The sequence below is a fragment of the Hippocampus guttulatus genome, chromosome 3 (genome assembly GCF_054856545.1).
Source record: "Hippocampus guttulatus isolate MCC_2025c chromosome 3, RoL_Hgut_1.0, whole genome shotgun sequence".
Taxonomy (NCBI): Eukaryota; Metazoa; Chordata; class Actinopteri; order Syngnathiformes; family Syngnathidae; genus Hippocampus; species Hippocampus guttulatus.
In genome coordinates, this window is record NC_141263.1 from 18,545,172 (window position 1) to 18,568,642 (window position 23,471).

At 43.1% G+C, this 23,471-nt stretch overlaps 1 protein-coding gene across 2 annotated transcripts in view; it reads left to right on the forward strand.

The window, feature by feature from the left end:
* Positions 1-23,471, forward strand: part of ush2a (Usher syndrome 2A (autosomal recessive, mild)) — a 154,739-nt gene that overhangs the window by 111,698 nt on the left and 19,570 nt on the right. For both annotated transcript variants that reach the window (XM_086107236.1, XM_086107237.1), the window contains exons 64-73: positions 110-307; positions 396-550; positions 4,219-4,417; positions 9,402-9,509; positions 10,509-10,692; positions 13,918-14,075; positions 16,033-16,191; positions 16,716-16,878; positions 17,605-17,822; positions 17,915-18,051. In XM_086107236.1, the coding sequence (XP_085963362.1) occupies positions 110-307; positions 396-550; positions 4,219-4,417; positions 9,402-9,509; positions 10,509-10,692; positions 13,918-14,075; positions 16,033-16,191; positions 16,716-16,878; positions 17,605-17,822; positions 17,915-18,051 (1,679 nt within the window). The remainder of the gene's footprint in view (positions 1-109; positions 308-395; positions 551-4,218; positions 4,418-9,401; positions 9,510-10,508; positions 10,693-13,917; positions 14,076-16,032; positions 16,192-16,715; positions 16,879-17,604; positions 17,823-17,914; positions 18,052-23,471) is intronic.

Sequence of the window (23,471 nt, forward strand, 5' to 3'; positions counted from 1 at the left end):
GTCCTTGTTTCACTGAGATGCCTTGCTTCAAATAAACACCGATAGTGCTCTCTGCAGATGAGTTGCATTGCTTTCCCTTCACCTTTATGTCGCATTGCATTCATTGCAGATTCAGATTTGGAGCCCTTCACCACCTACGAGTACAGAGTGAGGGGCTGGAACAGCTTTGGCCGAGGCTCCAGCGATGTTATCACAGTGACCACCAGTGAAGACAAACCATGGGGAGTGCCCCCACCTCGATGGAGACGCCTGGGCGAACGGAATGACGTTATCCAGTGGCATTGGCAAGCACCTGCTAGACCGAATGGTATGGATTGATCAGTCGATTCACCACTGAAGCGGTTAAATCGATGAAATATTTATCATTTCTCTGCTATTGTTTTCCTTTACGCTAGGAGTCATAACACACTACGTGATACTACGTGATGGACAAGAGCGTTACCGCGGTGATGAGAAGAGCTTCACAGATGTGGGTGGAATCAGACCTTTCCAGGAATTTAGTTACCAGCTAAGGGCTTGCAACAGGGCTGGTTGCACTGATAGTACAAAGGTAAGCATTTATATTTTTAGAGTCCCCGTGAAGTGACGTAACATCTTCCGTTGGGCTTTCTTGTAAAGGCTTCCAAATATCGGTCCAAGAGACAACCTTCACTGGAAAAAAATGATGCATTGAATTGACTGTTTTATTTCATCAAGTGGTTGCACAAACTAGATGTGAAGAAATTTGTAACTATAGTAGTAGTGTCCTTATAAAATATATCTGAACCCAGATTATTTCATTTCATGCCACCACTTCACAAAATGAAATTGAGTAAATACAACACCATTTTTTTTAGTGCTTCTGAACAAGCCTGTTTTGCCTTTGGAATACAACGAAACCACTTTTTTTGTTCCAGGCAGAGTATGAGTACAAGTAGCCCATTTGAGATTTGACTTGTCCCCGATAACAAGTACCAATACTTGATAATGCCATTTTGCAGTTGTGATGAAGATGACTTTTTATTTTTAACCAGATATTGTTCAAAAATGAACATGGCACAAATCTCACTCAAACATTGCACGTTTCTATTTATTTATTATTTTTCATTTTTCTGTTGTTGGTTCCCATTCGATAAACGGAGCTTATGCTGCAGTGAGAATGTCCTCCTCCCAAACTTTAAAGTGCTGGTTTGATGTTGCAGATGACAACTAATTAGGCCTTGTTGGAGGTCTGCTTTCAAATTCTTGCTTGTTTAATCCAATGCATTCTCCTCATTTTAACCTGTTTTTTGACTGAACTATTTACCGGTAATTATAAGGTTGTCCGTACACTATTTTTACAGCTTTGCTTTTTTTTATAATGCGATATTTTCACACTTTATGGATCTTTTGCTGTTTCCTTGTTAAAACGTGATTCCGTCCGTGCTCTCTCTCAGTTATGTGAGGTTGTGGATTTGCTGAGTCCACCTGATGTTTGTGATAGCATCCATAATAGCTTCACACAGTAACTCCCCTCTGCTATCTCCCAAGCTGTAGCTGAGCTGATATCAACACAACAATTAATTTCGCCGGCTTAGCACAGATGAAAGCTCCCGTTGAAAAGTGTCTGTCTTGCTTTTATAGCCGATTGAACGTGTATTGTTATTTGGCAAAAAGTTATGCAAAGAGGCCAAGGTGTCACCAGCAGGGCTGCATGGAGGATGATGATGGCCGACTGGAACTTTTTGGAGGTTCAACCGTTTCATCACCGCTTACAGCATGAGGGATTGTTGCTTGCTCAACATAGTGTCACAGCTAATATCACTCAACTCAACTTTATTTACAAAGCACTTAAAAAAAACGCAGCCATAACAAAGTGCTGTGTATAATATCTAATAAAAATCATAAAACACAGTTAATGAAAATGATTACCAAGTGTAACCACTCAACCAAAGCTATTAGGATTTTCTTTTCTCGATTCCCAACACATTTTATCATGGGGAAATAATGGTGTCTTTTCCAAGATCAGATCAGTCACCATCATACAAACGTTTCAAGTCATGTATGTAATTAAAGTAAAAAACAGTACCGGTATTCTTAATACACATAGCTTGATGTGTACAGTACATGCTTCTCATCACGTCAAGGCTTCTCCTTCTTTTGAAATGGGTCTTGCGGAAAAAGTAAACCACTGCCACAGAGTTCATTCATCGTTTGATGCTTGCTGATCTGATGTCTCTGAAATTTACAACCCGGCAATTTCAGTGATTCCAGTGCAATATAATCGTGTATCTGCCGTGTATTCAACCCCAGTTAGCAAGCACAGTTAAACAACAAACTCCATCTCTGTAGTACAAACACACACACAGAGAACAGAGCACAGAGCCCAGCACACTCGGTCCCAGTAGAGAGTGGGAAGGAAGTGACTTGGATTAGTTTGTACACCAGCGAAAATTGGCCAAACATTCCCAATTATGGGACAAGGTGGGCTAACCTAATCCACCAGTGCAATTACCTGGCATCCACACACACCGCCGGGGTGCCTACCAGCACACGCAGACACCCGCTCAAGTGCACACCTGCCGCGACAACAGAAGGTGCTGATCTAATATGGTCGGTCACTCCGAGGGGTTGGAAGAGCGATTGGTCCTCCTTTTGTCTTGAAATGCTCGTGTCCTGTTGCCTCTGCTATTTGTCCACTGTCATTCCTGTGATAGGAACGTCAGCCTCTCCCAGCTGTTGTCCTTACTTTTGCTTCTTCTCTACTCCCAAGCCTGCTCCTCCTTGCACTCTTTGGACTCATTTGATGACAACCAGCGCCCCTCCCCCCTTGTTTTGCCTGATGACATGTTCCCGAGTTGCTCAATATCCACTGCTGTGACATCACAAGCAAGTTGGGGGATGAGAATCCTTTTGAATTGACGGTCTGATCTTATCTGGCTATTGTGTAATCCACTCAGCAGCTCTTCCTCAAAATGACAGTACAGTATATTCAATGAAAAGCACCAACTTTATCACAATCTGAGGGGTGAACTATGGTTAACAACTGTGTTGTTACAAGTGTTGGTTTGCAATACATTTTTTTAATTAATGAATGAAATCTTGTTTTGATTCTCTTTGTTTTATGACCTTGTCTGAATTGGTTTTCCAAGTCAGTTTGTTTTTTTCTGAACCATGTGGCTTGTGGAGCATTTCAAAGTGTTCACAGGGTGTGTAGTCTGTTAGGGCATGAGTCACCAGCGTGGTGCCCACGGGCAGCAGTTAACTCTCAAGGACCATACAAGTAGCGCGCAGGCCTGTTCAAAAATTAGATGAGCAGTGATTGGACTGAGTAGCTCCCAGTTTGAAAAAGGTTGGTGACCCCTTGCGTTAGGGGGACAGGACTGAGTCAGTTCCAAGGGAGCCAGCTAAATCGTGACTTTCAACGACATTGTTTGGCTTTGTTGTTTTGTTCTCACAAAAACACTTTTAAGTGTCATTGGGATATAAAGTAACTATTATAAATTTAAATATTTGTATTGCATGGACAAGTTCGAGGAAGCAAAGAGGGGTGACAAATGCATATTTTTCCAGTGTTCAAGATTGATTATTCATATTTTAATTTGTATGTATTAAATGTACAATTGAATTATTGTGAAGGACAGTTAGCTGAATGGAAAAAAAAGAAAAATACTTTTCTGTTTTTTTTATTGTGCATTTTTACATTTTCTCGCCTAGGGATGCGAATGGCTCCACGAAAACAACAAAACAAAAGAAAATGGACGAAAATGTTGAATTTGTTATTTGTCTTTGTTTCCATACCCGTAAATGTACGTTTGCGTTTTGTGTGGCAGTGCACGAGTGTCTCTCTTGCTGTAGTAGGCGTGTTCTAATTGCATAGCACGGTGCAGGACAGGTGGGGGAAGTGTCCGTGACAGTCTATTAGGGCAGGATATCCCCGTTGCCATTAGCAGCAGATTGCCCAGCGATTCTATGCTCTCACTTTCATCCGCCGGGCGACTACAGATACTGATAAACAGTAGCGTTCCCATGCAGGCCTAAAAATAATCATGTGTTCAGCCTATTGTTATGACTGATGACAAAGTTTGAATTGCACGTTAATCTTTATTTACTTGTAAATTCCATTCATAGTTACTCTGTGAAATGCATTTTTAATCGATACCTCTCTGAATTTTTTGTCATTTTTCCTTTTTCTGTATGAAAAGAAAAATTATATAAATCTCGTAGACATAACAAGTAATACTTTTGAAACTGTTCCAGATGGTGGCTGTAACGGTTCAAGGAGTCCCAGAGGGGGTGCAGTCTCCAACGATCAGAGCTTTGAGCCCCTCCTCTCTTTACATGAGCTGGGTCCGACCTGCACGTCCCAATGGGAGAGTGCAGCAGTATCACCTGAACCAGACCGGTGTTGGCACCATATTTACACACACCGAGGCACCCGGGAATTTTACACTAACTGGTAAAGGAACAATTTGTGATCTTCTTCTTGTTACCTCTTGCTCATTTTTTTTAAAAATTGTACTTTGGCTTTGTCTCACTGCCTTTCTGTCGTTTTGTACTCTCACCAGTTTTCCGTTTTCCACTTTTCTGTCGATGTCCTTGCCCCCGCAAGACAAACTTCCCCATTTTGTCATTCTCCTTAATACTATTGCATCTTCCCTTCTTTCCTTTGTCGTCTCTGAGCCATCTCCTTGTCCAAAAACTCCTCCTCTCCCCTCCATTTCTCTCTTCTCCCCTGTCTTTGCCATGCATTTATGTATGTACGCTGCTTTGGTGGAAGCCATCTAATGACCGAATATACATTTGATTTCCACTACGCGCGTTCTCTCTCGCTCACTCGCTCTCTCTCTCTCTCTCTCTCGTCATGTCCTTTACATGGCCACATGTGAATGCAAAGCACAACCAAAAATTAACACAATGAAAAAAGCTGTGCACAGGACACAAGCAGGGCGGGTGCACTTTTTGCACTATATTAAGTTTCATGAAAAAAAATAACACCTCTCGAGCTGTCATCTCCTCGTTGAACTATTCAGTCATGTTTCAAATGAGTGTTTCAACTGAATTCATGGAGAGTACAAGCCATGGCTGGTTTTGAAACGAAAATTGAGGAGCCAGCATCCACGAGTCCCGTTTGTGTGGAGCAAATCCAACACTGCCAAACAGAAATGGTATTATAGTAATAGCCTCATGTGCAGGCGCAAACACACACACGCAACCCCAACTTCGTTGCACTCCATGAACGACATTCATCTGCTGTTTAATGCATTGAAGTGAAATTTCCAATTACGTTCAAGAAAATCAGAAAGTGATGAACTTATGAAATATGAGCAGAACTGATTACTCTCCTGTAAAAGACTGTTCCCTTATTCGTCGCACAGTTGGGATGCTGTTTTGAGTAGAAAAAGGCTGATTTTGCGTTGTATCACTCAGCCATGTCCACTTTGGATTAACTTAAATACTTACAGTATTGCGGCAAAGGTTTTTAGTTTGCGTTTATTTATTTTGTTCTTCTATTTAATGAAGGTGTGTGTCTGTGTGTGTGTGTGTGTGTGTGTGTGTGTGTGTGTGTGTGTGTGTGTGTGTGTGTGTGTGTGTGTGTGTGTGTGTGTGTGTGTGTGTGTGATGATTTTCCAATAGAAGTCATGCATTGAAACACATTTTTCAAGTATAGTGACAGAATCATAAATCCTTATTTATTTAATTTATTTTAAGCATAGTAGTTGCTTACCACAGCCACATTTTCTGCCTACTGTTGATCAATGATTTGCTTCAGGAAAAAAGCAACCGAGAGGCTCTTTATTAATCGCATTTTTAGCTGTTAGCAATGATGACGCTTCATAGACAAAATGAAGCTCTGCTGTTGAAAGGTACCCCATGTGAATCCATATTAAGCATTGCCATCATTAGCTTGCAATGAATGATTGCCTGCAATTATATAGATTATGGCATTAATCATGTGTTTAATTGGCCTTTTGTAGGCTCATTATTAATTCACAAGGGCAGGGAATAGAGTATGTTCTTTTATTTATTCATGCTTTCTGTCTTTTTTTTTTTTGGTATATCGTATCACTGGCTGTAATGTGCGCTCTGATTGGTGCGTGCTCTAATTTGTGTCGATATGTAAGACTGGAAGTTTTCTCTCATCGGTGTCAGTGATGCACTGTATGTGGTATTACAACAACTGTGAGCTACCCATGACTTCCACTTTGGGTTACGAAGAGAAACAACAATAAGATGGGACTGATACTCTCCTTTCTCCTGTTCACAAACCTGCCACACCAGATACTGTAAAAGGATTTCAATATTATTGTACTACATAAATATTTGTTGTGAAATAAACAACAAAACTCCCGGTAATTCATTTCAAATACGTCAAGTCCCATGCAACCCCCCAAAAATATATTTACATTTTAATAGAGAATAAGAGAGGGCGGCCCGGTAGTCCAGTGGTTAGCACGTCGACTTCACAGTGCAGAGGTACCGGGTTCGGTTCCAGCTCCGGCCTCCCTGTGTGGAGTTTGCATGTTCTCCCCGGGCCTGCGTGGGTTTTCTCCGGGTACTCCGGTTTCCTCCCACATTCCAAAAAAACATGCATGGCAGGCTGATTGAACGCTCTAAATTGTCCCTAGGTGCGAATGTGAGCGTGGATGGTTGTTCGTCTCTGTGTGCCCTGCGATTGGCTGGCAACCGGTTCAGGGTGTCCCCCGCCTACTGCCCGAAGACAGCTGGGATAGGCTCCAGCACCCCCGCGACCCTAGTGAGGATCAAGCGGTTCGGAAAATGGATGGATGGATAGAGAATAAGAGACAGCTTTTTTTCCCAGAAATTAATTGAAGCATATCAATCAAACACAAGCACATATCTGTGCATGTAAGTTACCGTAGTTGTATAGTGGTGGAAAAGTCGGAATAGTGACCTCGAAAAGGTGTATGAACTTAAATGGTAAAGTCAATGCCCCAACATTTATAACAATTCTGTACTAACACATATACCGGTTATTAATATTTATCATTACTATTATTATTATTTTAATCATTTACATATGCATGTCCGTTCTCCTTTTCTACGTCCGGACATGTTCATGCGTGTCTGTGTGAATCTGATCCCAGCGTTCCGTTGGAGACACATCAGAGAACCCACAGACAGGAAGTCAAAGTCTTAATTATTTAGGAGAGGTGTTATCAAAGCATCCCCCTCCTGCCCCCCTTGCTCCCTCCTTTCCGCTTTCCCTCATTCTCGGCATTGTGATTTCGCTCATCATAGAGTAGATAAATTTCACTTTGCTGTTACTTACACATAAGCTTCTACATTATATTCGTGCTTTCGCTTCCCGCCCTTGCTGCCTTCACCCTCGTGCCGTCTGTCTCCTTGCGCTGACACTGGGCCCCATCATCTGATCATATTCTCGGACGCAAACAAGAACTGACAAACTCCCAATAAAATTCCGGTTTGGATTGTTTTTTTTTCTTTCTTGAATCCTCCCCCCCAAACACACACACACACACACACCGCAGACACTGACACTTGATAAAGGGAAAGTGAGCCACCAGTTTCTTTGCCTTACACCATGCACCACATTGTCAAAGTTCTTTTAATCACTCTCTCTTTACCCTCACACACACACAAGCGCACTTTGGAATGAAAGTCTCGTCTTGTCCCGCTGGCATCAAAATGCCCTCCACCTGCTTTTCACTTGCTGGTGATCACTGTTAAAATGATTGAAGCTTCCTCTCCCTTTCCATAATCAGGCATATAAGAACACGCATGTATGTATGAAAGTGCATGTACACGCATCCTCAGCTCTCTACCCATTCTGCAAACACACACACACACACACACACACACACACACACACACACTAGTGGTTCACCAGCAGACCAACACTGCCCTCTTTAGGATGAGTGATCAAGCTCCTCATTCTTCATGTTGAGTAGAAAGCACAAACATCAAGTTGACCACGTTAAAGACAGAGCAGCTGGCATGATTGTTTGTTTTTTGATTGCAATAATAGTGTCTGTCATGATCCTTTCTTACAATAGGCCTACTTTGCATATACGATTTGTATTTCAATTGTCCGCTTTGAAGCCCCTGTCCAGCATACTCCATTTACCTGACGCAATGCGATGTTTCAATTTACTAACTTTTATTGAGGGATTCTGTGGCTGCTGCTTTCTTCAGCCTTGAACCACATGACATCACAAGCACGCTTTCTTACACACATGCTTAGTTGCACAGTTAAATGGTGCGACGTGGCCTTACAATTCAATACAATTCGTGTGATTTTGTGTGTGTGTGTGTGTGTGTGTCTGTGTGTGTGTGTGTGTGTGCGTGTGTGAGCGCGTGCGTTCATAGACGCGCTTAGTGTCGCATGTGTCCACACACACTAGCTAAGTGCGACTAGCAGCTGAGTCGCACAGTAGGGTCTCCTTTTCTGTCCCCCCAGCCTCCAAACATTCCAAACATGCACTGTGGGGAGGACCTGCAGTAGATCAGTTACATTATTGACCAAATTATCTCAATGAAACTATATTTCTGGAGCTTATTAGATATTTTAAAGTCTAGAGGCCTTTTTTTCCAAATGAAAAAGCAGAAAATAAGACATTTGTTGCTTGACATGAATATATGTCTAATATTTGCACTCTTTATAGTTCTACAGCGTATGGCAGTGCCACAGTCTATCATTGGAGTCATCATTTGATCTGAAACTGCATTACGCCTTTTCGTTTGTCGTGAATTTGATTTGCAAGCGGTTGTGTGCAAGCCGAATGACCATAAAACATTCAGTCAAGTTGCATTACACCTTGTAGCATTTGCATTGAGCGATTTGGATCAGCCACTGTGTACCAAGAGCAAGGAATAACGACTAAAAGCTCAAAAAGTTTTCAAATGTGTTATCTAAAAATAAAAACGGCCTGAAATTTTGCCACAAATAAATCTCATATACACTTAAAGATCAACTCAAGTGGCTGTGTGATTTCTTTAAGACTGCATAGCAAGGGGGGGCCCATAAATAAATCATGTCAGGACGCCGGAGCCTAAACGCATACCAAGGTATCATAATTATCATAGATCAAAAGCTGATGACATTACAGCGTCGGACCGCTTCCATCCCGTGTCAGCGCCGCAGCTGCCCGTCTTTACGTTGTTTCATTATTGAGTTATGGCATGCATAATTTAACACAGACAGATATGGATCCATCCGTTGAGAGTGGCAGGAACGGAGGGAGGGGCAACTCGGCGCGAGAGAACAGATATGTTGGGAAAACGGTCTTTTGCTCTCATTGCACCTCATGTGGATTTTGACATTTTCTTTCCCCTTATAGCCGTTCATTGGGAGAAAAATAGCTCATTAGCGTAACTGTTGATGGAATGTAAAAGAGTTGTATGTATGCAATTTGTGTTATAAAGTGTGGAAAATGAATCACGCTGTTTATGTGCTTTAGGTTTGCAGCCCTTCACAGACTACACTTTTGTGCTGGTGGCCTGCACCGCCGTGGGATGTGGCACCAGTTCACCTTCCGCAGGACGCACCCTGCAAGCACCCCCCACAGGTACACAAGTACAGTATTGCCTATCACATATATCAGTTTTTTTTTTTGAAGTAATCCAAACATTCAGTGCCAGGTACGTATTTATATAAATATATATTTTTATTTATTTATTTTCCCACGAGGTCGTGTAAAGGAGCGTCTGAAAATGGCTGCCAGTGAGTGAGTGGAGCGGCCAACCCTTTTTTATCTCATCTTTTCGTGCTGCGTTCAGTGTCTTGTGACTCGTTTGTCCCCTCAAGCCCCTCCCCGCATTTATTCCAGTGTCTTCCTAGCACTGACGGCGCCGCCACATAAATCAATCACATCAACTTAAATTAATTAAAATGGTGTAATTTACAGTAACCTATTCTCTAAGACGCGTGGGTTGATCATCAGAAAACCGTTTTGATTGGAAACTGAAAAAATTGACTTACCACATGAAAATATCATAAATTATCATTTTAAAAAAGTGCAGAAATCCTTCAGGAGTGGATGTGATTTATTCATTGTCTCTCTGAGCTCATGGAGAATAATGTCTTGTCTTTTTCTGTCATTGAAACAGAATGAATTGTTGCCCGTGTTGTTCAATAAACCGCACTTTGTGCATAATTAAATGTCACAGTATAAAATATCTAATACAAACCAAGTGGGACAATTCTTTTTTTTTAAAATGATATCTGGCTTTTTCTCAGGCTGCACAAACAAGATTTTTATTGTGAGACTAAAAGCATTTGTTAGTGAATTTAAGGTATGGTCATGACAATTTACAGCAGTGGTTGGCTCCTTTTTTTTACCACGCGCCTTACTTAAAATGCATTCAACACATGACGCAATTATGATTAAGATTAGAAAATACATGATGTGCAATTATGGGTTAAATGTTGAGAGCTTTTTATAACATCCTCTCTGAGTTTTTGTTTGTTTTGACAATGACACGTGCTGCATCCAAAGCTCTCCAATGACCCACATCCGATCAACAAAAACTAATCCATGACTTGTGTGCTTTCTTGCCAACTGCAGGTGTGTGGTCAAAGCCCAGACATGTGATCGTCAACACATCTGTGGTGGAGCTGTTCTGGGATCCGCCCATCAGGCCCAATGGATTGGTCACCCAGTACAGATTGCGCAGAGGCGCTCACACTATTTTTACTGGGGACCACCGTGACCGGAATTATACCGACGCTGGGCTCCTGCCAAACCGCAGGTACATGTGTCCGTCTGAACATAAACACGGCACTTGCAAAACCACACTGCATTTCTAGCTTCATTGTTAATGAAATTTCAAATTTGCATGCATGTTTATGTGTATTCTTAGTCGGGGTCACCCTGCTTTAAAGGCTCAGCTATCGGTCCATCCGCGTCTCCCTCTGAGGACTGCACTCTCTATATGTCTGTTTGTGCCATTTAATGTGCAAATATTTGAGGTGCCGGTGGTGCAAACACACACACACACACACACATTCCCGAAGCAGTGAAATCACAAATCAGATCTTACTTTCGCTTGCAGACAGCAGCCTAGCATAGATTTTTATGTATTTGTTTATTTTCATTGAACCTTTATTAATCTGTGCCTCTTTCCAGGAGGGATTTTTTAATTATAGCGCGTGTAAAGTGATACCCTCGCTCCATGCACCTGTTTTCTCCATCTTTTCCGTGTGTTTGTGGATGCATGGATGGATAGATGGATGGACAGATGGATGAACAATGTTTCCTCATTTACCTTCTTATGATACAGCTTCAGGAGCATCTGAGGGTTCAATATCTTGCTCAAAGACACCCTGACATGGTCACGGTTGCATGGGATCGAACTCCCGACCTCTGGGTTGGAGACGACCACTCTACCACTGAGCCCTGAGGACTAGTGTAAATGTCCAAGAGACAAAGAATCTTAGTCCTGCGCGTGTGTGACGTTTCATTTCCCCTAATTCCATATTGTCTGCCACAGGGCATCCGCGTCCTGAACCCCTCCACTTCTTCCCACTTTTCACTTCACCCCTTCCCATCCTCTCGCTCTCACCTCATTCCCATTCTCCACCTCCTTCTTTTCCCAATTTAACTGCGCAACGGAGAATTACACCGGGAGCAGCGGCCCCATTATCTAAGCAGACTTGTGTGTCCAGGAATGACTTTGTGCACGTGCACGTGTCTGCTCCAAGTGGCCATTGATTATTTATGACAATGTTGATTAGCTGTCACTTTGCTTCGGCACTCCAGGAAGTGTCTAAGATGACGAAAGAATTAACCTATTCCCTGTGGCAGGCCCCACAGGGCACACGCACACACACACACACACACACACACACACACACACACACAAAGACACATGCACTACAGCGGTAAAACAGATGCAAATAGTCCACTCAGACGCACATCATCTTCTTTTGATATGTCATGGCGGCATTTGCATTTAAGCAAATATCGTTCTGTGGTAATATGTTTTATTTTATGCTCATTCTTTCATCATTACTTCTCTTCTTTCTATCGTTCCATGTCATCGTGTAGAGTGAATTTTTCATGTTTTTATGTCCATGCCAGTGTGAACATATGAGTTGCTTTAATACCTTTTTTTTTTTTTCCCTGGCTGGCTTCTAACCCTCCGCTGAGGTGCTAATGGCCTCCTGTTTAAAACGCTCAGCCCAGGAACAATAACCTAGCACCGCCACCTATTAATGCATGTGTGCCCGAGTTTATAGCAAATTAAAGGCTTTTAATGTTAAATGGCGGCCCACTTACACAGCTAATGTAGGCTTTAGCGCCAGCCAGCCGCACGCTCTTAAAAGGGAAATCTATCTTATGATGTCATGGCCAAGAGGGGTGGCAAGTGTGCTGCCAGACGCGGCGAGACAGATGAAAAAAGTTCATGAGGATAACGAAGAGAGAGAAATCTATGTGATCATTTTCTTGAATGTAAAGCTTTATTTACATTGCTCTTTTCAAGGGGTGGAGAATAGTAAGAGCGCCGTCAGAAAATAATTGGGGTTGAAGCAAATAAACAGAATAATACTAGCACGTTAGAGTGTGAAATTAAGATTGATCTGCGGTTATTGTGGAAGAATCATATTAAAAAACAACAACAACAATTTAAGGAGTGTTGCACTCTATGAATTGAATGATGTACGTGAAGGTCCCAAATGGTGCCAAGGGTTTCGATGACATACCCTTAAAGTGTAATGAACAGGCTCTCCTAATTGACTATGACTTTGACAGTCAGTGGAGTGAAGAAAGAACAGATGTAATGTAGCACCCAAGGCTAGTTCAGGTTAATAGCATCACATTTTGAAGCAACTTTCTTGAATTATTTTAAAGTAGGATGGCTGAGGTTGTGAACACATGGAGGGAGTTTAGTTATAGATAATTATTTTAAAACATGCCCCTCACATGCACATTTTATTGCCTTCACGTGAAAACATACCTTGAAGTGACTCTGTCTGTATCAACAATAAACCAACTGACTAACTCTGTTTTTGGTCAATACCAGGTTTGTGCACTCGGTGTAATGTTTACGTAGCATGAAGTACTGTATGTACTGACATATACATTTCCAAGACATACCCGCTTCATGAAGGGAGATGATGGTGAAGGTCACGTTGCATAGATGTCATAGCCCCATTTTGCAGAGTACATTCTGTTCTTCTGCTTAAGTGTTATTATTAATCACAGCACCCAAAATTCACTATTCATTTACTGTTTCAGCAGCAAATCCCAACAATTTAGAGTGCCCAACCAACTGACCATGCATGTTTTTGAAATGCCGGAGGAAACCGCGGTAGCCAGAGAAAACCCACGCAGGAATGGGGAGAACATGCAAACTCCACACATAAAGGCCAGAGCCCGGAATTGAACACTGGACCTCTGTACTGTGAGGCTGATGTGTTATCCGATTGTCCACCGTGCAGCCACTCAACATCCATTCATCCATTACCAACACCGCTTTTCCTGAAATGGGTCGCCGTGAGTTGCTGGAGCCTATCCCAGATGACTTTTGGCAGAAGGCAGATTACACCCTGAACTGGTCGCAAGGCAGTCACAGGGCACATATAGAGACAAGCAAGCATTCACACCTACATCCACACCGTCACTGAGTGGGGACCGATCCCATGCTGCCCGCACACAAGTCAAGCGAGTGTACCACTACACCATCAGCGACTGCCACTAAACAACTTACCCTAATAAAATGTTTCCCATGAGAAGAAGAGTGGCTCAAGAACAGAACCTTGAGGACCACCAGACTGGAAAAAAGTCAAGAAAGGCACACCAAGGCAAAATATCTATTATTCTCACATGAGTGAAGTCAACATAACACAGCCAGTGAGTTAATGCCCTTAAAACAATGCAGATAAGAATGAAACATGCACCTTGTACATAGAAATACAGTTTGTGTTTACTTTTTTGTTCATTCCAATAATCTCTAGCCCTTTTTCCTCTTTAGGTATGTTTATGAACTGGAAGCCATCACAGGTGGCGGCGCTGGTTTGAGTGACAAATATATGGTAAAAACGCCATACTCATGCCCCACTGGGATCCCAGCACCACACAACGTGACAGTCACCGGCCCCCACTCTATCTCCTTGGCCTGGGCCCCTCCTGGTGAGTAACAGTCCAAACAGATGGATGGTCATTTTCACAGCGTCTTCATCAAAATGACATGCAAATTAGTCACCATTGTCACAGTGTGTAATGATATAATTAACCATGAAATACATATTTGTCTTACGATGACAAGTGTGTGTGTGTGCGTGTGTGTGTGCGCGCGTATGTGTGAGAAGAAGTATTGTCATAGACACCGTTATCTAACAAACAAGCAAAAAGGAAGAGGTGTGAAATGTTGCTGTATGCGTTGAAAGGAAATCGGGGAGAAAAATTCAAATCTTAATGTAAGCAATTACAATGGGCTATGTTCCAGTGTGTTGCTGAAATAATTTTCTCCGTAAATTATTCACCTTTTCTAATTTCATTGTCAGAATTGTTACAAGAATGATCATAAAAATTATTATCATCACGTGCATCACAGCATACTGAGCAGGGAATGTTTCCCATTTGAATCACTTCTTCCTCAGGTCAAGCACAAACAAAATCCCAAAGTAGTTTACTTGTCACCTTCTGGCCTCTCAGGACCTGTGCGCACACACAGTAGCATACACTTTGGGCTGAGGCTCATGTTTATGGGCTACTGATTGTCTGCCCTAACCCATCTATCGCAGCTCATTAAGGTCTCATTAGCATGATTTCTTTTCTCGGAAACTGCTTATAGGCCCTACCAGCGCAGACACTTCACTTTGTTGAGCTTGTGGCTTTGTGTGCAGTTTTGCTTGGGTATATTTCCAGTGTTTGTGTGAGTGTGCATATCACAGCGGAGATATTTCCATAGGCAGGTCTATTCTATTGTCATTATGGGTTGATTTTAAAGGTGAGGAAATATCGTCTGGGTTCTCACGCTTGGTTAACTCCCAGAGTCCTGAGTCTGGAGTGTCTCTGACACGATGGTGTGTGCGTGTGCGTGCGTGCGTGTTTGCGTGTGTGTGTGTGTGTGTGTGTGTGTGCGCCCGTGCACGTATGCATGCCTCGCTCTCTGACAGTATGCCTGTCTGTGTGTACATACATACACATGTGTTTGCATCTTCATATGCATAAACTAACAGTCTAAACGCTGACGTACGGCTATTAAAATGTCAAGCTTAATTCCTTCATTGTGGTTGTATTTGTGTACGAGTGTCTAAGTACCCGGGTATGTTGTGCGAGAGAAATGACTTGAAAATTCACACGTTAGACTTATATAGGGGAGAAGGTAGCATATTCCAAAATATCCCTCGTGTTTGGTCTGTACGTGTGCAATTATTGTACCACTGTGTGTGTTGAGTGTGCATCTTAGATGCATATGGGGGTGGGGGGGGTGGAATAATTGAAGTCTTTCATTTGTCCGGTAATCAGTTCATTTTCAAAGATATCCAGAGTTCATGAATGTTGAATTACCCATCACAATACAGTTGGCCTGAATTATGTAAAAAGCTCCAGAGAGAATATTAGCAAAGTCTTTGAGTATGTGTGGTCAGTGTGTTTCTGTATACACTTGGTGTGTTTCTGCCTGGTTGTGAGCCCACAGTTAAGACTGGGCAGTTTTCAGGACAAACTATACAACAGAGTTTGTCAGGTCAAATTGAAAAAAAGTTTGTGGTAAATATATGTAAGCCCTGCAATTGGCTTCCAACTGGTTCATGGTGTCCCCCGCTTACTGCCCGAAGACGGCTGGGATAGGCTCCTGCACCCCTTGCGACCCTTGTGAGGATAAACTGATGGGAATATGGATGGATGGATGGATATACGCAATAGGGACAAAGGGGACTTTGTTTATCTGTACACACCGAATTAATTTAGCGACCAAATGTTTCTTCAGGGCTTGCGTATTTTTGGTAACTTTCTTCAGAAGTTCTGCCTACAATATAATATTTGTTTTTCATGCCAATGAAAATTGTTTTGTGACTATGAAATTGTATTTGTGGTCGTAGTGATTGTGTGTGTAATCCCTTTTTCCCCTTTTTTTTCCCAGCCCACTTCAACATTAGCCAGCCTGTAAACTACAACATCCTGTTGAATCCTGGAACTGAAGGTGCCGCAATGCTTCCCGCGGGCCAGGACCAGAACCTCACAGTGAAAGGTCTTCAACCTTTCACTGCTTACATTGTCCATGTGCAGGCCTGTCAACGTGGTAAGTGGATCATGCTTGCTGCTACAATTGCATAGTCTTGCATACAAATGGGCACAGCCTTCTTTCAAGTCAAATACACACACAAAAAAAAAGATATTTTGTGGGGGCTAAAACAGTCATTTAAGTTGGAACAACTTTAAAATACAAATGATTTACATTCATGACAATCGCGTTCGATTGCTCCAAAACAATTTGCCGAGTTGTTTTTATTTATAAGACCTTCATTTACTGTTTGAACAACTAATTATAATGCAAACACGATCGTTGACATGCAAAAGACTCTCAAGATTCTTGAAAGATCTTGAAATTTGTACGGCCGTGTGGCACGAACTCAGCAGTAAATTTATGTGGATCTCTTGTGTGATTAGATGACATTGAGGTCATTGTGCTTGTTTGTTTTCTTGTGCTTGGAGGGTGCTCTGTGCATCTCTTGACTGGATATTTGGGCTTATTGACTTGCTGTTGATAACTTCCTAATGTGACCTTTTCAGAAATGTCCCAAAACTGTCTTATATCCCGTGTAGGTGGATGCGGTGTTGGACAGGGTGTGCATGTTCGGACTTTCGAAACTGCGCCAGAGCATCTGTCGCCACCTTCAGTCAAAGCAGCGGGTGCAAGTTTCCTGGAGATCCGTTGGTCTCCCCCGAAAAAGCCCAATGGCATCATTACCTCCTACCATATATACAGGTAACTCACAAGAATACAACAGCACTACGTTTACTCGGTATGTTAATGATGACGTATTGCTGCAACTTTCACGGAGTGTAAAACCACAGGTAAAAGTTTCCATGTTGGAGCACACACACACACACACACACTTCATCAAGACGCGCAAATAGGGCAGATGAGAAACAACGTTTTTGGAGAGATCTATCTTCAGGCAGAGCCTTCTTTTTTGTGTGTGCATGTGCGACTGTGTGTTTAAAGTCCCATCGAAGGTCGCGCTCTGCTTGTTGACCAAAGAGTGTGTGATCTGGATGCAGGGTCAGATTGGACTAAGCCCTTTAAATCCTCAGGCAACACACATTAGCATAGACGCATACATAGGCACTCTGACACACCTGGCATGCTGAGACTTAGCCAGACAGCCACTCAAGTAACAATATTTGTCTTTTCTCTCTCACGCATACAGAAACACTGCTCATTCACTTCCCTACACACTCAGCCATCTTGTTTTGAGTACATTTAAGTTTACAAGCATCCATTTTTTCCGCTTTCTATCGCCGTTGGCGGGTGGGCTGAAGCCGAGCCCAACTGACTTTTGGGCGACAGTGTGGCTTAAATATGACACTACTTTATATTAATCAAGTAAACACAAGAGCATCTTTAATTAAATAATGGTGCTTGAGATGGTCTGGTTTGAATTAGTACCTTCTTTTTTACCTACTACACTTTCAAATTCTGATCTGTCAGGTCCCCAATGGAAACGGAGGAGGAACTGCTGGTTTTTATCTGGTCTAGTGGCCCACTAGAGTTTTTCGATGCCAGCCCGTCCTTGCAGCCGTTCACCTACTACCAGTACAGGCTTCATGCCCACAACTCTAAAGGCTCAGTTCTGAGCCAGAGGACGTTAGCCCGGACCCTGTCAGCGAGGCCAAGAGATATGCCCCTTCCCACTGCCACACCCACTGGTGAGTTATATGAAACGTATATTTTATTTTAGGACGTTTTAAACTTTAGAGTACTTCTTTTTGCACGTGATGAGACTGCATGTCGTGCACAGGTGCATACTCTATCCATCTGAAATGGAGTGGGCCAAAACAGCCCAACGGTGCCATTTCTCACTATAAATTACTTTACAAGAAGCACCAGCTGGACCCAACATTCAACTCACCTGCCGTGATTGCACTCACTGTGGAGGTAAAAGTGCACACACACATTCATGCATTTATTCGACTCCCTTCCTTTGAAACAGTACTGATGCGAAAAGAACTTCTGAACACTACAGTATGTGAAATGTACCTCTCATTAGGTATGATAATGACTATTTAAATGTGATCCTTATTTATAACAAGTCAAGTTTCAGTTCATGTTTGTGTATGTTGCATCACAAGCCTGGTGGTAGACAGTAGCGGTGACATGGGGTAAAAGCGAAAGGCCCCGAGATAGTTGTTAGAATATATAATGAATATAGTGGAAGTGAGAAGGAGAACAGAAACAATGTCAGTCTGGAAGGCGCGCACGACCAAGTGAAGGGGTGAGGCAGCCGGATAGATCAGCGGGAAGAGGGAGGAGAGTGAATGGAGACGAGATACAAGTACAGATCTATATTCTGTCTAAACGCGTGGCCTCTTCTCCTTCTGTGACCTTTGGCTTGTCACTCATAATTAATACAAGATGTAAATGGAGACCTTTCACCTTCTCATTGATATGGAACACTCTGTGTGTGTGGGGGGGGGGGGGTGTGTGAGAGGCTCATTGACATGGCATAGACTTGTTTTGGTGACAGTCATTTGTCACGCACCTGCCTTTACCGCAGCTGCTCTGCTTTTGCACAAATACACAGAGTGTGTCAGAGAAACGCACGCAAAAGGACATTAAAAAGGGATGTTCTCATATTTTTATAAGGTAGCATTAAAGAGTGATGTGAAGTTGCAAAGAAACCACTTTGAATTGAGTCAGAGGTCGGCAAAAACCATCGTTGACTCCTTGATATGGAATTATTGATATATAAATACTCTAGAACTGTCCGTAGTCTTGATAAGTAACCTAATCTGATATACAGACTTGAAAATATATTTAAGTAGTACTTTCAGAAGTCAAAGTCACAGATTTGTTAGTCAGCGCTTGGACGAGCAGCATTCCAGTGCTAATGTGAGGTTGAAAATGTCCGACTTGTGGTGCCTTCAGAAGAAACAAATTACCTTCAAGTTCCCATCATAAGCCTCCTTTCCCCCCCAAGTCTTTTCGATTCACATACCTCCATTTTTTGCGAGTGTGTATGTGTGTATTGATCTCGAGCTGTGTTGGGAACTTTGCTCCGTGCCAGCCTGGTTGATTAATGGGGTCGTCACGCCGATCGGACGGAATGAGGGTACGGAGCGCAGGCGGCCTGCTTTGCTCGACCCCGACATGCTGTTTGGCACTGTCTCACACACACACACACAAACGCACGTGTGCGATCTCACAACACACATTTTCTCTCGCCATGCTTTGCAACTCAGTGACAGACGTGTTAGTCACTCGGACATGGCTGTCAGGCTTACTTTCATGCATTCTGCCTCTATTTTTGGACCTCTTCTTTTTTTTTATACTGTATATATACATATATTCAATCCTATTTAATATCTGCTCTTATTTCTGATGAGGAAGTTAGGGCTTGCCTGTTCCTTAGCAGGATTACACAAAAACAACTCAAGCAATAATTTGTCTTGACTTTTGCAAGCATTTTAAGGTTTCTTTTTTTTCTTTTGGCAAAATGAGGGGATACAAAATCAGGGTAGCCAGGACAGCGTCGTACATTATATGTAAGCTCGGCTCAGGAACAAGAACTCAGCATGGTTCATGGCTTCCTTCGCAGGTCCGAAGAGACGGACAGGCTCGGTGGAGATCTTGGCTCTACTGCGCACCATTCTGCTTCTTCTCAAGCTTTTCTCCCTCCTTTTTGTAGTTAATTTCCACACTAGAACGATTCTCATTACTCAGGTTTATTTTTGCTTGATCACCACATCCTGAGTGGACTTTAGAGGACAAAAGCCACACATTTGTTTCGTGGCGCTTGCTTCAGGACCCCACACTGCCCTCCTTTCTGCTGTCTTTCTTCTTTTTACTTGCTGAAGAGCCTTCGGTGTCCTTTTGCTTTTTTCATTTGCCTTTACTAAATTGATCAACTTTCTCATTCCTGTCGTTTTTTTTTTTTTATACACACAGTCGTTTCCTCCCTTTATCTCCTCTTTACTGTCCCGTCCTCTATTTCCATCCCTCCCTCGGCTCTTCCAGATGTTTCACTCTGGCCCTCGGGACCCCTTGGGTAAAGGAGACCATGTGTATGTATGTGTGAATTTGTGCACACCTTTCTGTGGATTTACTCCATGCGGTTATGGCTTTCCATGTGCATGAATGACTTTTTTTTTTTTTTGCATGTGTTTGTACATCAATACGTGAATGTGTGTCTCTCTCTTTATTTGTGCCGTATTAATACATGCCATTGATCAGAGCAGGACCCCTGACAGTCATCATCCCTGAGAACCATCTGGCCGACGCCTGACGCCGCCTCACCCAAACACAAGCTGACACCCTATTAATCTGCTAGCGGCATGCATACATACGTGTGTACGTGTGTGTTTGTGTGTCCCTGTGAACGAACGCGCGCGTGGAAGACATTGTTTAATGTGGATGTTGGAGATTAAGTGCAAGTGTATGTGCTTACATTTTCGCCATGCACCTGCTTCTGCGCGCATGTGTCTATGCATGCCGCCCGTGCACACACAGGCAAACGGGCACACACATCATCCGCCAACAACAGCCGGCGCGGAAGGGAGCTGAAGGGTGCTTGGAAATTAAGGTTATTACACAAATTGAGCCATATGGTCTAAATATTTCGGAGCTGAAATTTACTAGGCAATAAAAATGGCCCCTACCTCGGTAATGGTGTAAATTACAGCTTAACCACCAGCGCTAATGATGTCCTTCTGTACGCCCCATAACCAACCGTACATGAAGGACACATTGTTTAAAAAACACCCTAGGAAAGGCAGCGGACAGAGAGGGAAAGAGGGAGGGATGGGAAAAGGGGCAAGAAGGGAACGGGGGATGTCAGGGGGCGAAGGAAGAGCTAGGTGAGGAGAGCAGCAAAGAAATGCAAGTGGCGATGGAAGTGGAATTCGGAAAGAAAAGAGGAAGAGATTGATGGAAGGGAGTGAAGTCAGAGAGAGAGAGCAAGCAGCATGTTTACAATCTGTTAGTTTACCATTAAGGGCCCATCAGAGAGCACGGGGCCAGCCAGCCAAGTGTGTTTCAAGCCAACATGGGCTTTCGGATATGGCACCCGTGTCTACTTAATCATACACCCTTGGAAGATGTAGAAGATGTGGCAGCTAAACAAATGATAGTGGTAAGCATGTGCCATCACCTGAGTACAAACAAACTTGGGTGGCTGCAGGGCAAATGTTGCTCGATATGTCAGTCTGAATGTGACCAATTGGATGAATTGGGTGTACACCTTGAAGCCAGTTGGTTTAACGTAGCATTAAGCAGGGTTAGTGCGTATTAACTAGTATAGTCATGAATCTACAAGTTTGCTTCGTTGACAATCCTTTAAGTGCCATGCCCATCCCCCACACAGCCGCTGTAGTGGACATGCTTAAATAACAGGTCATGTTTTGATGGTACATATGATCTAATTCTCTCTCATATTCGTAAATGTCCATTCTGAATATTTCACAAAAACTTCTATTGAAGAAAAGTGTGAATTGAATGGAAACTGCAATATCTGTCAGAAAAATTGCAATTCTATCTTCCATCCAGAAATGTTCACTTTTTGCTTTTAACCGTCGTAGCCTCGCCTTGCACTGTCGAAGCGCAGAAGCATGCGGGGATCAATGCTCGCTGCAAGAATAAGAATGACCAGGCTTTGCCCTTGCATTACTTTTCTAACAAGCCACGAACATAAAGAAGTGGCGAGAAGAGATAGCAAGGCGAGCGAGGAGAGCAATAAGGAGGGTGAAGACAGGTGAAGAGAGAAGAAGGGAGAAGAGGACTTGCATGCGGAGTTCATTAGGGCCTCCGGCCTATCAGACCCCTTCGTTAGAGGTCTTCAACTCTGATTGGAGGGCTCTCAACGTTTTGCATAAGCAGCCAAAAAAATCAGGCTTCTTTGCCGCAATCTCCATCTTCTCATGTGTTCTCGAACTCCCCCCTCTGCAGCCATGCATTTCCATCTGGCTTTTCTATACCTCACTTTCAAAAATAACAGTTGTTAGGTCTTTCTCCTCCACCATGCCGCTCGACACTCATGCGAGTGATAATTTCTCGAGAGGTTTTATACTGCTTGTTTCTCCGGCTCGCTCGTTCTCTCGTGCTCCCAGTAATAACAGGTTGGGTGTTATTGTGTCGTTTGCGAAGGGCCTACACCATCCAGTTCGCTGCCGGTCCACTTGTACTGATAGCAGCCACAATATGATGGTCATCACTTCAGAGTGAGAGCGTGTTTGTTTTTTTTGAATGCTCCTTGTCTGCACAGTCTGGTCTGGAGGAGTCTTCCTTGTCTGTGTGTGGACATGAAGACAGGCAATCTATGTTTTTGAGAGTAGTTACTGTAAGCGGTTCAGAAAATGGATGGATGAGAGTAGTAATAACCTGGTTGAAAACGTCTTTGCATTCGATTAGAATTGCAATGATGTACAATTTTAGTCACTGTTAAACAAAAAGGCCACAAATGATCCATTTTCTGGATTTTAAATTATAATATATAATATTCGGTTTAGAAATTCTAATCAATCCAAAGTCTGCCAGCATTACGGAGCATATTGTGTTCAACCTTCTACTGAGTATTTTGAGTATTCTGACACATTGAATATTGGAATACCATCCCTCCCATTTTACCGAACTGACGTTGACTAGTCATTAACCACATGTCACAAGCAAACAGGAACAGTCAGAATAGCATGTACACTCTTAAATGTTGTGTTTCCGAGGTTGGGAGCCGCCAAAGCTAATTATGAATGTCAGTGTGAAGTGGGCATGCCTGGTCCAGACCCCTGCAGCCCCTCTCTGCCTCCGTGCTGGCCGCCCACACAACACGTGCCTAATGGCACTCTTTGGGTCTGGTCGTGTATGGCATAAATGTGTGTGTGTGTGTGTGTGTGTGTGTGTGTGTGTGTGTGTGTGTGTGTGTGTGTGTGTGTGTGTGTGTGTGTGTGTGTGCGTGTGTCTCTCACAGTTTGTCGAGCTCGCACTGACTAGTAGGGACACACATGCAGGGCATTTGTAAGCATACATGGGGCAATTGTTCGAGCAACATTGAATTAGCCATGCACAAATAAATGTGTATGCGCGCGCTCACACACTCACACACAGATACACAGGTGAAGAAGGCTTGCCAGCTTGGCATGGGGCACGAAAGAGCAGCATGCAGTGCTCTGGCTCACCTCAGAAACCTCCAAAAACAATTAAAGGTCTCCCAGAGCCGCTCAGGCCACAGCTTGTCCTCATAGGATGCAGTTGAATTGAAGCTGAATGTCATCCGTGCCCGTGCTTTGCCAGACCAACAAAGAAGCGCGACACATGAGAAGAGGCGGCCCCGGCATGGTGCTTTGTTATCTGTCCGGGACTTAATGTAA